A 17043-nucleotide genomic window follows, 5' to 3' on the forward strand; every position below is an offset into this window, starting at 1 on the left:
ACTGATTGATGCTAAGGAATTATGATTGTTTCCCAGGGTTTGCAAAGCAGTTGTCATCTTTTTGCTTGCAACAAATCTTTGACAAGACAAACCATTATAGGACAAACCTCTATAGATTCCACTGACACAAACAACATCTGGAATCCTGTTTGGAAGAGTCTTGTGGTGTGTTTGCCTCCGGCATACATCAGGTTGTGAAAATGTGATCACAGAGGACTTTTTTAGCTGTTTAGACTGATTTGTGCTTTCAGCAATGTCTATACGAGAGAATATTACATGGAAAGTAGATTCAAAGGCATTTTCCACTTTCAACAAACAAAGCTTTCAGTTTATAAGGGCAATGTGTGCAATTTTGTGTAATAAAGAGGTTGTCCTGTTTCAGCAAATAATTGTTATTGTTTGTATAACGAAAAATTATACAATTTATAAATACAAATTCTGTATCAATTACTAATGGTTTTCTAGATCTCTACTTGTTGTTATTCTTTGCTTATATCCTGGGATAAAAATCAGTCCATGATCATGTGATGGACACACAGATGCACAGTTCACAGTTCACATGACAATGGGCTGAGCTTCTTGGTCATGTGATCAAACAGGAAAACAGGACCAGGGCCACTTTTAAGTCTAAGGAAATAATAAAGCTGGACGTACGGTAATTCAATAGATATAAGAAATGCACTTTACATTGTCAGTAGTATGCGGAGAATGAATTATCTTATTTGCAATGAACTAGGTTCGATAAAAAGATTACTGCATACTCTCATAGTAATTGGGACAATTGGTCCACATGGACATGCACTGCTGTCCAGCAACAGCTTGTAGCGCATGTCACCTAGTCCTACAGTGCACACATGCTTATGTATAGCTATAGAACAGGTCCGGACAGTTAGCAAAATCCCTCTCTGACAGATGTGTAATCTTCCATTGCTTCCTTTTTGATCTAATCTACGCGCTATATTACATAATTATGGATATTCATAATGAAAATAAAGTACACAAACAAGTAATGAAAATACAGGTGTCAGCAAACATGTATATTACCTCATCAGAAATCTGTCCACCAAATGTCACCCAAGTTCCTGAAATACAAAAAAAAAGTATGTCATGTTTAATAGAAAGTTAAAACGGGTCAAATCTTTACATTTTTATGTAACCCCCACCTTCCATATATCCTTTACATACTGATGCAACTCAAACTCCTTGTGTATTTAAGGCTGAGTTCACACGGGTTAAAAAAAAACGGCTCCCATTGAAAGCAATGGGAGCCGGTCAGTTCTGTTTTCCGGGAGCTGTTTGTTCCGGCTCCCAGAAAAAAAGAAGCGACATGCTCATTCTTCAGGCGGATTCGTGAGGCACTCTCTCCTCCAGACTAGGCACGTTCATTTGGGCCTAATCCAAATCGGAGTGCGGCAACTGGATTCTGGTGCACTGCACTGGCATCCAGTTGCAGCTACCCATATTTTGGACCGAAAGCTCAGGCAGCCTCCGTGTCAAATTCTGGTCCAAAATACCCCGTCTGAACCCGGCCTTAATATGTGACGCTCTACTGATTCCAGCGCAGTGGGAGTTAGTCTCCCTCCCTTCAGAGGGGCACTCTTGGGTTATCTAGTCCAGTTTAGGATCGCCCACCTGACATCACCGATTGCTCTGGAATTAGATGGGCAATAGAAAAAATTCCAATGACACTAGACTCAGTAGAGTAGTACCTAGTGAAGGAGGCAAAGAGTCGGAGTAGGTAGAGGATGGGAGCAAAGTCTCCTTCAAGGAGGGCCTAACAGCTCTACTGGCGTGTCTGTCTTACTAAATAATTGTACTCCACACAAAATAATAATTTTATGTTTCAATAGTTTTTATTTTTCAGAAAAAGGAAATGCATTCAGTTGTACAACTGAATGTAGTAAACATTTACTTGTAACAAAAAAAAATTTACAGCAAATTACATTAGGTTATAATATACCTGGTACAGTAGTTCTGTTTGCATTAGTGATGTTTAGAAAGGTTTAGTGGAATGAAATGTTTGACACTGAAATACATCCCATAACCATTAAACAAATGATTAAACTAGGCTTACTAGGCTAATTTATATATAGGGGGCGGGATCATCAGAGTACTGTAACTTGCTTATGGATGAGAGACTGACGATGTCTATAAGTATTCTAAAATAGGAGAGAGGATACAAAGTTGGATATTTTCCAGCAAAATAATAATTTTCTAATATATTTTCTTAGTGTTCAGTTTATTTTTTCTCTGTTGTTCCTCCTACAAATTCATGAATTTCAACTAGATGTAACCAGCTAGGGTTATGTGCAGATGGACATAGTTGAAACACTGCTTACAGCAGATTATATACATACAGTAACAACCAATTAGTCAATTTATTCATGCATTTTCAGGAAGAGTAACAGAGAATCAAGGATAAATTTTAGGAAAAGATACTATAAGGCCAGGGCCCCGCATAGTGTAAACGCCGCGGCAAAAGCGTTTTACAGTACCTGCAAAGTTGATGGGATTCTGACCAATCCCATCCACACATTGCAGAAAAATATCTGCAGCAGAAATGCTACAATTTAAAAAAATCAGGCATTTTTGTAAATCACATTATGTCAATTATACCTATGAAAATGGTGAAGGAGACTCTGCAGTCTTTCTGTGAACAGCACTGCGGGAAAAAAGGCGATACGTTTTAGCCGTGGTCTATTCCGCAGCACTTTTTTGCTGAGACTCACTATGTGGGGCATTAGCCTAAAATTGTTATTTCATGAAGATTACAAGAATTTACAAAAAGAGACAGTCAGGAGAGATAAAAGGTCCTGTTCCCCTTTATAGGGAGTCAGTCAGCAGTAAATTGGTTATAAATGTAATTCCAGTACCTTGTACAGCTGATTTTCCAAATATGTCTCTGATATTCAGCTGTGAAGTCCCATTTTAATGTAAATCACCATTATATTCATATGCACATGAATGTAGCAGTGCTTTGGGGAGTGCCTTAGCCTGCCTGGACTTTGGTCTTTACTCTATATTCCCAGGTAAAGCTAAGGCCCCACGTAACAAGATTTTTTACTGTGGGAAGAACTGTGGCAGAAACGCTTAGGGTAAGTTCACATCAGGTTTTTTGGATCGGAACCGAATTCGAAAACTGGGTAGCCGCAAGTGAATGCCGGTGCACTGCACTGGCATCCAGCCGCGCACTCTGCTCCGGGTTAGGACCAATGAATGGGCCTAATCCAGAGGAGGGAGTGTCTTCAGGCCGATATCACGAGGCGACTCGACCTGAAGAATGAGCATCTCGCTTCTTTTTACGGCTCCCTGAGCAGCTCCCATTGATTTCAATGGGAGCCGTCTTTTTGGTCAGGGTTTTGAGGTTGAAGGCGAATTTGGCCTCAAAACCCTGATCAAAAAAACTACGTGTGAACTCACCCTTAAAGGTTTTTCCCACATCAATTTTCAAAGAAAGCCTGCAAAGCTTCCTCTGAGAACGTTCTGCTTCAACTATCTGGGAAACACCAGCATTTTATAACCAATTTACCGCTGCTGGAATCTCTTTAACACAAGCGCTGTGAGATAAAACTGCAAATATATTACATAGAAATTTATTAAATTTTCATACATACATTCATTTTTCATATAGGTGTTATTTTAGAAGATGGTGTTTTTTTTCCATATCAAAGTGCACAAGTGTCACACTGACATAAATATCAAAAAAAGGGGAATTTACTAACCCATTTAGACCACATTGCTCATTCAATGCCTCACTGGCCTCATTTTACGAAGGCAAGGCAGCCATCTCTGCCTTACAAATTTGTTAGAACTCATATCAGAAAACTGGCATGAATTATATCCAAAATTCACACCAGTCTCTGATTTCAATTCTGGTATACAGCAACGTGCTTTAATTATTTTGAGGTCAAAGCCCCCCACAATGTAAAAAAAAAGTGTGAAAATGTTTTGACATGTTGTAATGAAAATATTATAAACATACCAAAGAAAATATTAAAGTAGTAGGATAGGTCACTAATAGAGATGAGCGAACACTAAAATGTTCGAGGTTCGAAATTCGATTCGAACAGCCGCTCACTGTTCGAGTGTTCGAATGGGTTTTGAACCCCATTATAGTCTATGGGGAACATAAACTCGTTAAGGGGGAAACCCAAATTCGTGTCTGGAGGGTCACCAAGTCCACTATGACACCCCAGGAAATGATACCAACACCCTGGAATGACACTGGGACAGCAGGGGAAGCATGTCTGGGGGCATAAAAGTCACTTTATTTCATGGAAATCCCTGTCAGTTTGCGATTTTCGCAAGCTAACTTTTCCCCATAGAAATGCATTGGCCAGTGCTGATTGGCCAGAGTACGGAACTCGACCAATCAGCGCTGGCTCTGCTGGAGGAGGCGGAGTCTAAGATAGCTCCACACCAGTCTCCATTCAGGTCCGACCTTAGACTCCGCCTCCTCCGGCAGAGCCAGCGCTGATTGGCCGAAGGCTGGCCAATGCATTCCTATGCGAATGCAGACTTAGCAGTGCTGAGTCAGTTTTGCTCAACTACACATCTGATGCACACTCGGCACTGCTACATCAGATGTAGCAATCTGATGTAGCAGAGCCGAGGGTGCACTAGAACCCCTGTGCAAACTCAGTTCACGCTAATAGAATGCATTGGCCAGCGCTGATTGGCCAATGCATTCTATTAGCCCGATGAAGTAGAGCTGAATGTGTGTGCTAAGCACACACATTCAGCACTGCTTCATCAAGCCAATACAATGCATTAGCCAGTGCTGATTGGCCAGAGTACGGAATTCGGCCAATCAGCGCTGGCTCTGCTGGAGGAGGCGGAGTCTAAGATCGCTCCACACCAGTCTCCATTCAGGTCCGACCTTAGACTCCGCCTCCTCCGGCAGAGCCAGCGCTGATTGGCCGAAGGCTGGCCAATGCATTCCTATGCGAATGCAGACTTAGCAGTGCTGAGTCAGTTTTGCTCAACTACACATCTGATGCACACTCGGCACTGCTACATCAGATGTAGCAATCTGATGTAGCAGAGCCGAGGGTGCACTAGAACCCCTGTGCAAACTCAGTTCACGCTAATAGAATGCATTGGCCAGCGCTGATTGGCCAATGCATTCTATTAGCCCGATGAAGTAGAGCTGAATGTGTGTGCTAAGCACACACATTCAGCACTGCTTCATCAAGCCAATACAATGCATTAGCCAGTGCTGATTGGCCAGAGTACGGAATTCGGCCAATCAGCGCTGGCCAATGCATTCTATTAGCCCGATGAAGTAGAGCTGAATGTGTGTGCTAAGCACACACATTCAGCACTGCTTCATCAAGCCAATACAATGCATTAGCCAGTGCTGATTGGCCAGAGTACGGAATTCGGCCAATCAGCGCTGGCTCTGCTGGAGGAGGCGGAGTCTAAGGTCGGACCTGAATGGAGACTGGTGTGGAGCGATCTTAGACTCCGCCTCCTCCAGCAGAGCCAGCGCTGATTGGTCGAGTTCCGTACTCTGGCCAATCAGCGCTGGCCAATGCATTCTATTAGCCCGATGAAGTAGAGCTGAATGTGTGTGCTTAGCACACACATTCAGCTCTACTTCATCAGGCTAATAGAATACATTGGCCAATCAGCGCTGGCCAATGCATTCTATTAGCTTGATGAAGCAGAGTGTGCACAAGGGTTCAAGCGCACCCTCGGCTCTGATGTAGCAGAGCTGAGGGTGCACAAGGGTTCAAGTGCACCCTCGGCTCTCCTACATCAGAGCCGAGGGTGCGCTTGAACCCTTGTGCAGCCTCGGCTCTGCTACATCAGAGCCGAGGGTGCGCTTGAACCCTTGTGCACACTCTGCTTCATCAAGCTAATAGAATGCATTGGCCAGCACTGATTGGCCAGAGTACGGAATTCGGCCAATCAGCGCTGGCCAATGCATCCCTATGGGAAAAAGTTTATCTCACAAAAATCACAATTACACACCCGATAGAGCCCCAAAAAGTTATTTTTAATAACATTCCCCCCTAAATAAAGGTTATCCCTAGCTATCCCTGCCTGTACAGCTATCCCTGTCTCATAGTCACAAAGTTCACATTCTCATATGACCCGGATTTGAAATCCACTATTCGTCTAAAATGGAGGTCACCTGATTTCGGCAGCCAATGACTTTTTCCAATTTTTTTCAATGCCCCCAGTGTCGTAGTTCCTGTCCCACCTCCCCTGCGCTGTTATTGGTGCAAAAAAGGCGCCAGGGAAGGTGGGAGGGGAATCGAATTTTGGCGCACTTTACCACGTGGTGTTCGATTCGATTCGAACATGGCGAACACCCTGATATCCGATCGAACATGTGTTCGATAGAACACTGTTCGCTCATCTCTAGTCACTAATATTAGGCCTGTGAGGTCCCGACAGTTGAGACCCCTGCAGATCAGCTGTTCTGCAACAGCATGGCTCCTGGGCTTTTGTACGTGTGTGAGCCACAGTGTTCACTCAATGTAAGATTGGTAACAGAGGGTATTGGTACTGTAGCGCTGCCCCAAAACATATAAACACTACCAGCAGCCACACTGTCCCCAAACAACTGGTCTACGAGGGTCACTCCTGTTATGGTAGTGTCAACCTAGCGTCATTCTGTAGCATACTTTTTAACCCCTTGTTGGATAAAATGACAAATATACAACTGATATGTTTTAGTAATAATTTGTTTTGGCTTTTCATAAATATTTTATGCTTTCTCTGCAATTGTCCCTTGTCTAGTGCCAAGATCCATTATTTCTGTTTACTTTGCCAGCATTGATGCCTCAAGGACAAAGGCAGGTGGCATTTTCCTTACTGATTCCCATTAGGTTTTTCTTATAACACAGAACACAAGAGTGTGGTATTGCAGTTAGGCACATTCACTACTATGGATTTGTGCTGCAATACCAGACGTAACCTATGGGAATGTGTGGCAGAGTTTTGTCATGTTTTTCTAATTATGTACCACTAATTCCAATGAGTTAATATTTTCAGGTTTTTGTTTACTTGCATATTTATATGACCTCTTATTGTTAGTTATTTAGTAGTTTTATATATTGTCCTAAGGTTATTATCCACTTTAAATGTTTATTTCCCAAGAGAGCACAATTTCCCTAATCCCATAATCCTATTATACTCTGGATAATTCCAGTGAAGGAATACTGTCATGTGGAGCCTGGATCGTGCTCACTTGGAGTTGTTGGCACTCCATGAATGGAATGAACAAAGTAAATATATTTATCTACAATTGTGCTGATTTTATCTTTACCTATATATACACTGACCTTGCTGTTGTATCTGAAATGTCCATAAATTCTAAAAGTCCTCCAGAATTTATATTCACAAAATCCATTACACCATGGGAATAAATAGTATTAATATAAATCCATATATGTAATGATTAAAGAAATAAGCCTAAATGCTCAAAAATTTGCTTCCCATTTTATTCCCCTTTTTCTTATCTCATTTCTATTTATAACAGCAAGGGTATATAAAAATACCAAGATATCACTGCCACATGCCGTCATTACAGGTTCACACCTTATGAACTTGTTCACACAAACAAGTTAGGGAAGAATAGACAAAAAATGTCTGCCTGCTTCCTTCTGTTACATCTCTGCTCTTCTGACTCTCAATATTCACTTTCACCACAAAGGAAACTGAAAATCGGTATTTACATGTTTTATTTGACAGCAAATTAAAGGAGTTGTCTGGTTTAGAAACACTATTTTGCGATACAGAATAGGAACTGAGATGAGAAATATCCAGTTCAGGACCCTCAACCTTTAAAAAGTTTCAGAAATATCTAATTCAGGACCCAACTGTCAGGACTTGAACCCAGGGACTTCAGTGTCCCAGGCTCTTCCAACTGAGCTATTCAGCCTCCTGGAAAGCTCCTGTGCTGATCTGAGCCTAGTTCCCGGTACCTCTAGTTTCAGTTCTGACCTCTCTGGTTTGCTCCACCCTGTTCTCTGATTGTACTTCCTATATAAACCCAGCCTTGCACTTCCTTCCTTCCTTGTGAGATTAATGTCCTCTGCTGGTAATCTAGTTGTGCTCTGCTGTAAACACTGATTCTTATCTTGTGCATTGACCACTGGCTAGCTCCTGACTACGGTATTTGCCTTCCCCTCCAACACTGATGCTAGCTGAAGTTAGCTGTTTAGCGCCCAGTCATTTCAGTGGTTCCCATTGGTCTCTGCTTACTGATCTGCAATACATTTGTAGATGACTACTGTGGACAACTACTGTAGTTATCTCCTGTCTTTGTAGGTATCATAACTGGGACAGAGTGTACGAGAGTGATAGAGGATTGGACAGTAGGCTATAGTTTGGTTTTTTTTTATTATTATTTATTACATTCTTGGCTATTACACATTTCTTTTAAAATCCTAATCAAACAGAAAACGCACAACCTCAAATGTACAGTAATTTCTCAATTACTAAATTTATTACTACATTTATTCAGCCTTGATAAATTAGGCACACTTGTTGCTATCTCACCTCGCCAAATACACCAATGAACAATATGCCATTACTAAATGCTAGGTCCGCCTTTACATCCATTTTTTGCCACACTTATTTAAAGGTACATTTCTAGATTTTTTTATATACAATTTTTTTTTTACTGCAATGCACAAAAATAAAAAAATATACAATTCTCCAAATAATCATAGTTGAAAATCTGTTCTTTTACGTATACAGCTCCTTTATAGTCCTATGTTGTCCTGTGTTTTATACTAGTAAAAAATAAGGGCGGTTTGGGAAAATGGTTTGCTTGTGGACTGTATTTCCTGGCTTGAACTTGGCCATTTCAATGCATCTTATTGCATCATAGTTAGTGTACATTATTGATCTGACAGCTTTGTCACTTCAGTACTGTAGTGATCTGGCCATTTGGGAGCTCACTGCATCACGGCCAAATTCAGTCTGGGAAATATGGCGCACACACTGATCATTTTCCCAGGTGGGACTTGGTTGTGTGATTCAGGCCTAAAGACTAGTTCATACAAGGATTCCGTGTGTGCACATTCCATCACAGCTTTACGCTCCGGATTAGGCCCAAATGAATGGGGAATCAGCTGCGGAATCTGCCTAAAGAAAGGACTGCTTGCTTCTTTTTTTCGCTAGCAGAAAAAAGAACGCTAGTGGTCTACATAGACCTCTGTTAGGAGTATTTAGGTTCTTTAATTTCTATTTTTCTTACCTGGGGAGTTTTTGGCTGCGCAGTGTCTGGGGTGGCATCCTGGCGCTGCGGGGTTGTCCTGTCGTGAGTATTGGTGCACACCTTCTGACTTGCACGTGCGCACTGATGGTAGGCAGCTTTATCTCCTGGTTGATTAGTCTGTCCTCCCATTTGCACCTGGGAGGAGTGGTCTCTACTCTGTATTTAAACCCATGCCTCCCATGGTTCTGTGCTGAGTGTCGCTTTTACAGAGCTAGGCCTTAGCAGGAGGAGTAGGTGGTGTTCTGGGATAGAGGAAGTTCCGTGGTTGATTTTTGGGAGGTTTGGGTGAACGAGTTGGTTTGTGTGTTTTCCCTTCTGTGTTCACCAATCCTCCCTCTGTGTATAATTGACTGTGTGAGTGAATTGCCTTATCCTTTGATTTCTACTCAGTTTCCCTGTGTTTGTTTCCTAGTGTATGGTTCCTTCCCATATTGGTTTGGGGGAATCCTTCCCACATTTTTCCTGTGTGCTGCTTGTGTTGTTAGTCAGCGCACACCCTTGTCAGTCCCTGTCAGTAGCAGCTTCACTTGTTCGTTAGGGGTGACCCCCTTTAGTCTCCAGTCCCTAGAGGTCTTATAGGGCATTCCTTCTCCTACTTCCCTCTAGGCCTACGGAATCAGTGAGAGAGGAGCTGTCGGGGTCAGGCTTAGCCTGAGTACAGCCGACCCACACCCGTGAGGCAGGGACCGGGATAGCTAGTGGGAGTAGTGCAGGGCGAGATTCCCTACTGCTATCCCTTAGCCCCGTTGCAGCTACCTGGACTGACATAACAGACCTCTATTATGAGGGACGGATTTTCAGGAGGATTCCACACCAAAATCTGTCCCCTCTTGCCCCGTGGGAACTAGCCCTAAGGGAACATGTAATGGTTTTTTGCAGGAAACATAAAGGTTTGCACAGTGATAGCAGACACACAAATAAGTCAAAGGCTTTTTGCAAAGCTCCTTACTAGACAATATCACTTATAATGTGTAGTAGAATAATTAGATATACCCCACAGCTTTCTCTATTTGTGCCTAGTAATAAAGAACATGTTTAACTAAACAAAATATGGCCACAAATTTCCACTAAGGTTGTAAATCACAGCTTCATTACACTTCCTTCCTTCATAACTCTATAAAGCCAAGTGACATTCTCTATAGAGGATATATTTCCTCCAAGTGGGTTACTGCCCACTTCCCGCTGATTTACATATAGAATACCAGGGGCCATATCTTTTGCATGGGTTGATGGATTGATTAAAAAAATGCCAATATGACCAGGGGCACAGTGCCAATGAGATAAAGTATGCCATTTAGCATTTTGTACTTGGTGAGGGCTTCTCTTTAAGAGAAAATGTCCTTTCGCAGTGCAAACTGATGAAATTACCTATTTAAGAAGCATCTCTGAACACATAATAGCACATTGTCAAGGTTCTATTAGCAGTACACTTTGTATCTCTGCGTTCTGTCTCTGTACACTATAAACCTACAGGCACTGAATACATTAGTCTTTCCAGGGCATAGTAAGGCTCCATCTGTGGTTGTTCTTTCCACATTGGGTGTCAATGTGTGTTATGCCATTTTCCTGAATAAGATCATGAAACATTTTTTATGGCCTGTATCAGGTGGGTAACATTACAGATAGTTACCGTTACTGTTATAAAATAGCACCATGCAGAGTGTTCCTCTAACTCCATATAGTCGGATGAAATGTAGGTCATGAGCTGCAGCCCTAAGAATCCTGTCATGTAGTCTGTCTAACTTTGTTACACAAAACATTCTTTTAGAAACTTTTCAAACTACATTAAAGGCTACGTGTGTTTCCCCCAGGACTGGGATAAAACATATAGGAATCCAGGTTTACTGGCCCATTGCCTGGGTCTAGAAAACTGCTTTCCCATTTTTTAAGTTGAATTCTTTTCGAAAGTTAATACAGCTTTCAGCAAAATCTCTTTAAATTGACGCTATATTGAATAACTTTTGTAAAACTTTTTTCTCCTTGCTCTCTCTTATATAGTTTCTTTAAAAATCTACTACTTGAAAATACACAGAAATTTAGCTTAGTTCTGCTATAAGACGCCTGTCATTCTGCGATTTTCTATATATTGAGATAAGTGCCTGAATGACACCTCTATAACTCCATGAATGGGAGTTTTGTGTCCAGCATTTGCTGTTCCATTCAAAGTCTATTGGATTGTCAAATTAGAGCCAAGAGAAACTCTTGGACATCTATGGAAGTCCCAGTTTTTAAGCAGCAGCATTATCTAGGCTCAATGTTTGCTACATTGAAACAGGAGACACAGGACCATAGAACCGTTCTGCTGACCTGTGGGGTTCCCTGCTGACAGATCAGGCAGTTATCTTGTTTCATGTGGACAGGTGATAAGTTACAATCCAGGGAAAACCCCTTAAACATCCGAAACCTAATCGTGTTACCTCCATCTGAACACCCACAATGACCTGCTCATTTGTGCTTAGACGTAAATGGAAAGGAAACCATGATATAACGCAAAATCAGAACAAGATAAGAAAACCGAAAAATATATCCTTCAAAGTGTTGCCCAAATCTTTGGAAAAAGCCTTAAAAGGGAGTCTGTTACCCAGCAGAATAACCCAGGCTAGCCTCACACAGAGATATGTTGGGGTCACTTAAATCAATCAGTATTTCTTCTTGTGAATTGCTGCCTCACTTGCCAAGATATCTGTTTTTGTCAATATGCAAATGAGCTCTTGTAAGTAATGGTGACATTGCCATAGCTCCTAAGAGATAATTAGCATATTGACAAAAAGAGTGGTATCTTGGCAAAGGAGGCAGCAATTCAAAATGGGGGGGGGGGATATTAGATTCAGGTGATCCTAACCTATCTACAGGGCTAGGGTGATATGCTGGATTCTGGTGATATAATATAATATATGCAAAGGAAAATGCATTAGTAATTCTTTAGTAATTCTCAAATATACATTTAATATCTAAATTGTTTTATATGAGTGGGAGTGATTTAGATATAGCGGAGAGAAGCTACTGTGAAATGAAATTCTCCACGGCACCTCTATGCTCTGAATAAAGGCAGCAGACCACAGGATGTTACAGGATTTCTTTTAGCTATATCATACCAGGAGTGGCCAGAGGCTGATATAACCCTAGTGAGGTTTTCTGGACTACAGTACTACTTTGGTCTGCATTTGTCATGCAGAGTATAAATAGAGTCATATAAAATATATATCTTGCACAGCATGTCATTTCTGACATAATTCTTTGAATGCTAGATATTGCCATTCTGGTCCGTGCCATTTTCAGAACAGTGGCCTTCTAAATGTACGTTTGCTACACGTTTTAGGTATACCTATCCAAAGGGATATTTATAGGCAAATCATACAGCTGCTATGGTTCCCTTGGAAAGATGGAACACAGCCCTGGCTGGTTCTGTATCTATCTATCTATCTATCTATCTATCTATCTATCTATCTATCTATCTATCTATCTATACACTATTACACAATATAGATATCTACTTGATGTGGGCTGGGCAGTATGGTGGCTCAGTGGTTAGCACAGTGGCATGTTTTCCTTGTATTTGCATGGGCTTCCTCCCACACTCCAAAGACATACTGATATGGAGTTTAGTTTGTGAACCCCAAGTGGTATAATGAGTGATAACATTTATAAATTGTGGGATACGTCACTGCTATATCAGTAAATTGAATTAATAAATCAGAAAAGGACATCAGTTTAATGCTCCATTCTTGATTCTATGGATTACATGGTTACTGTGTCATTGCCTTATACATGTTACTCCATGTAATGTATATCACACTATACAGTATGTGATGCATAAAGCCAGTATTAGTGCTAGATTGTATTATTGTACGCCTTATGGTTAGGGCTATTGTTTTGACTGTGTAGATGTAAAGTCAGAATTTCCCACCAGTAATGGTCAAACCCACAGACAGGCACAGAGGAGGTTGTGCTGAGGAAAAGGCCAGATTACTGTTCAGTAATTATGTAGCAAATAGGGACTAGTAAGTACTTGTTATTAAGGTGCATCACCCTAGGGCCTAGGCATAGGCCTACAGCTGAGCTCTAAACTTCTAACCTGAGCTATAGGTGTGGAGGAAATAAGCCATCCTGTCACAAGGAGAGTGATATTTTACATCCACCATTAGATGAAGTGACACTTTTGAGGGGTAAAGCTTCCACAACAGAGTCTGGAAGTCGATGCCTGAATATGAAGGGGAGTACCACACCAGAGATGACTGAGAAAGTGTGTGAGGAATTGTCCCAGAGCACCCAAGACAATATGTGCCCAACCAGTGGTGAACCTAGCCTCTCAGCTGCCTGAGGCGGACGATCAAAAGACTGCTCACAAGAGCTTACAATCTATGAGGAAATGGGTGACACAGGAGGTAAGAAGGCTTGTTTGGTGCAATGGTTCAGCCATCTTTTAATAAATAAAGTCATATAATTGAGGCTGTATGATACAAGTTCATAGAGTGCAGGGTAACTTCTAGATCTAAAGATCAGATTCTGAGATTAATAGTATAAAGGATAGTTGAGGAATAAAGTGAAAAAGGTAATCTTAGGATAAGAATCACTAGCTTAGTGTGAGGAAATTTAGAACAGTGATCAGGTTGTTCAATCAGCCTGCCTAAAAACATGAGTTTTTAGGGCATTTTTGAAGCTGCAGTAGTTGGGTAGGATTTAATCTGATTGTCTGGGCAGAGCATTCTAGAGCATTGATGCAACTTGAGAAAATTCTTTGAGATGGGCGTGGGATATTCGGATAACAGAATCTACACCAACTTCACCAAATTTAATGAAAGATAGTTTTTTTTACTATGAGGGTAAGTTCACACTGAGTAAACGCTAGCTTATTTTGTAGAGTAAAATTACACTTGTAAATTTTGCTATCCCATTGACTTCAATGATATTATATAAAAACGTGTAAAAATACACCTGTAAAATGTCATTGAAGTCAATGGGAGTCTTATTTTTACACGTGTATTTTGCAAAAATACACGCACGTTTACTCAGTGTGAACTTACCCTAAAAGTGAATTTTTACTGTGCTAACTGTGTTTTGCACACTGACCCATTATATTCTACAGCTCCCACACACGTGCCCATTTATTATCACAGATCCGTGTATGGGGCCGTGAGCCTGGGGTAAAACTCAGGACAGGCCCTATTCCTGTCCGTTTTGCAGGCCCGGATCACTGAAGTAAATGGATGGGCCTGTGGACTGTCATGTGTAGAAGTCCAAAGGAAATATAATAAGTATTTTCTGTTTGCCTGGCAGCAAAATGATTAATAATGAATCAAAAGATTGCATTTATAGCTATTGTACTCTGTTGGTCAGTTTTTTCCCCAAAAAAATATGTGGCGATTAATAGTGTTAAATGATATATAAGCTTATGAAAGCATAATGCATACAGTTGCTTGAATGTTTTATAGAGCAGATGTTGTTTCCAACACTAAAGCTAATTTAGGCCATTTTTGTTCAAAACATAAGCGGACAAATTTGCAAGGCAATCTGGATATAACTGCATTATTAACCCCATATCTGCTGAGGCAATACATCAATGCCACGCTGCTGGAATTATGTTATCTAGCTGATGATTATCACATCGGGCTATGATCTTACGGTCAGCACACCAGGATGGTGCCAGTTATGTACAAGTGTCCCATAAGGACACGTTTCTTCCAATGTATTCCTACGACTTTTTGTATCTAAGCAGTCATGAATGTGTTCAAAGTGCTTCTGCTTTAATAATCACAGAGTGAGACACCCACAGATTCTGTAACCATAGTTACCACACCATAAAAATCATGGAAATTTTCTTATTTTCCGCCCTCTTTTGCTTCCTTGGGGCTTCCCTTTGATGTATTTACAGTATCATTAGAATTCAGTTTAAACTCTTTTATCTGAAATCATGCTATAAATATGGCCGCAGACTCCACCCAAGCATCTCTGTTAACAGTTAAGTGGGCAATGAAATAACAAGTATTGTTATCTTAATAATGAATGCATCCTATAGAGCATCCTCCACTGAGAGCAACACAGACATAAGCATTCCGCTGTAATTCCACTTACAAAGTTATTAAGCCACTCAGCCTTCTATTTAGGGAGAAGGCACGCAATGGATTTGTTTGCATTACTTGTACGTTAGGCTCTTGACTGCAAATCTGATTTTTATAGTTTTTTTTTTTGCATGCAAACGTTTGTAAACAGTAAAGTAATAAGCAGCTGTGTAGGAAAGAGTGTAAAATAAAAATAATCAGTTTTTATGGAATGTAAAAAGCTTTATCCTAAAAAAGACTTCGCAGCTGTGATTTAAAGGGGTTCCACCACAAGTATTTCCTATATCCATAGGACCTCACTGATCCTGAGAAAGGAGGGTATATTCTCACCATTGTGAATTCAGCTTGACTGTAGCAAGGCTAAATGCAGGTGTGTTACTTTTTGGACGGACGAACCCAATGGGAGTGCCAGAGATAGCTGTAGTACAGCACTTGACTATTTCCAAAGCTCCCATTAAAGTAAATTGGAACAACGTACTTGCGCCCCCAATGATCAGGAATTTATCTCCTATGCTACGGATAAAGGATAAATAGTTTTCATGACATAACCCATTTAAAATATAGATCAGTGCCAAGCAGGTATGCATACCTCCCAACCGTCCCGATTTCTGTGGGAGGTTCACGATTTCGGTGTCCTGTCCCTGGTTGGCGGGAGGTATGTCCCGATTTCCAGAGGACGCAGATCTGAGTTGAATACATACGCGACTAAAACAAGGAGCTGTCACAGCTCAGCTCTTTGCTTTGCCGCGGCGGCGGGAGGTACTGTATGTCCCGGTTTCAACTCAGATCTATGTCCGGAGGACGCAGATCTGAGTTGAATACATACGGCAAGGAGCTGTCACAGCTCAGCTCCTTGCTTTGCCGTGGTGCTCCAACTAGTGGCTGTGTAAGCGCGATGTGATGACGTCACATCGCGCTTACAACTGTGTGAGTGAAACTGCGGAAAGAGCGGAGGGGGAACGACGCAAAGGTGAGTATAAGTGTTTTTTTGTGTTAAACATTGAGATGGGACATAATGAAGGGGGTCCATGAAACTGGGGGCAGATGAAGGGGGGGAGGGAACAGCATGAATCTGGGGGCAGAGATGGGGGAGACATGAATCTGGGGGCAGAGATGGGGGGGTATGAATCTGGGGGCAGAGATGGGGGGGCATGATTCTGAGGGCAGAGATGGGGGACATGATTCTGGGGGCAGAGATGGGGGTACATTATTCTGGGAGCAGAGATGGGGGGACATGAATCTGGGGGCAGAGATGGGGGGGACATGAATCTGGGGCAGAGATGGGGGACATGAATCTGGGGGCAGAGATGGGGGACATGAATCTGGGGGCAGAGATGGGGGGACATGAATCTGGGGGCAGAGATGGGGGACATGAATCTGGGGGTAGAGATGGAGGGTGTATATGAAACTGGGGACAGAGATGGGGGGACATATAATTTACAGGTGACTATAGGAGAATTATACTGTGTGGGGGCACATGGAAAATGAATGAGAATGGGAGGAGTCAACATAAAAGTGGGTGGGGCTAAATTTGCACACTTTGTCCTCTCTTTCAGTAATACCACCGGTGTACTCATTATATGAAAGACAGAATAGATTCCCCATGTGCACACATAGAAAGACTATGCAGTGTTCATAGACAGATTATTGCTGCTGCAGAGTGTGCTGGGACTTCCTGCCTGAATGACGCAGAGCGAGATGCTTTGTTCAGCAGACATATACATTGAAGACAGGAGTTCCATAACA

General features: G+C 41.7%; 1 protein-coding gene across 3 annotated transcripts in view; it reads right to left on the minus strand.

Annotated features, from left to right (window-relative positions):
- KCNAB1 (potassium voltage-gated channel subfamily A regulatory beta subunit 1) overlaps positions 1-17043 on the minus strand; it is a 266191-nt gene that overhangs the window by 87645 nt on the left and 161503 nt on the right. For all 3 annotated transcript variants that reach the window (XM_075268759.1, XM_075268760.1, XM_075268761.1), the window contains exon 3: positions 1045-1082. In XM_075268759.1, the coding sequence (XP_075124860.1) occupies positions 1045-1082 (38 nt within the window). The remainder of the gene's footprint in view (positions 1-1044; positions 1083-17043) is intronic.

The sequence above is a fragment of the Leptodactylus fuscus genome, chromosome 3 (genome assembly GCF_031893055.1).
Source record: "Leptodactylus fuscus isolate aLepFus1 chromosome 3, aLepFus1.hap2, whole genome shotgun sequence".
NCBI classification, from domain to species: domain Eukaryota; kingdom Metazoa; phylum Chordata; class Amphibia; order Anura; family Leptodactylidae; genus Leptodactylus; species Leptodactylus fuscus.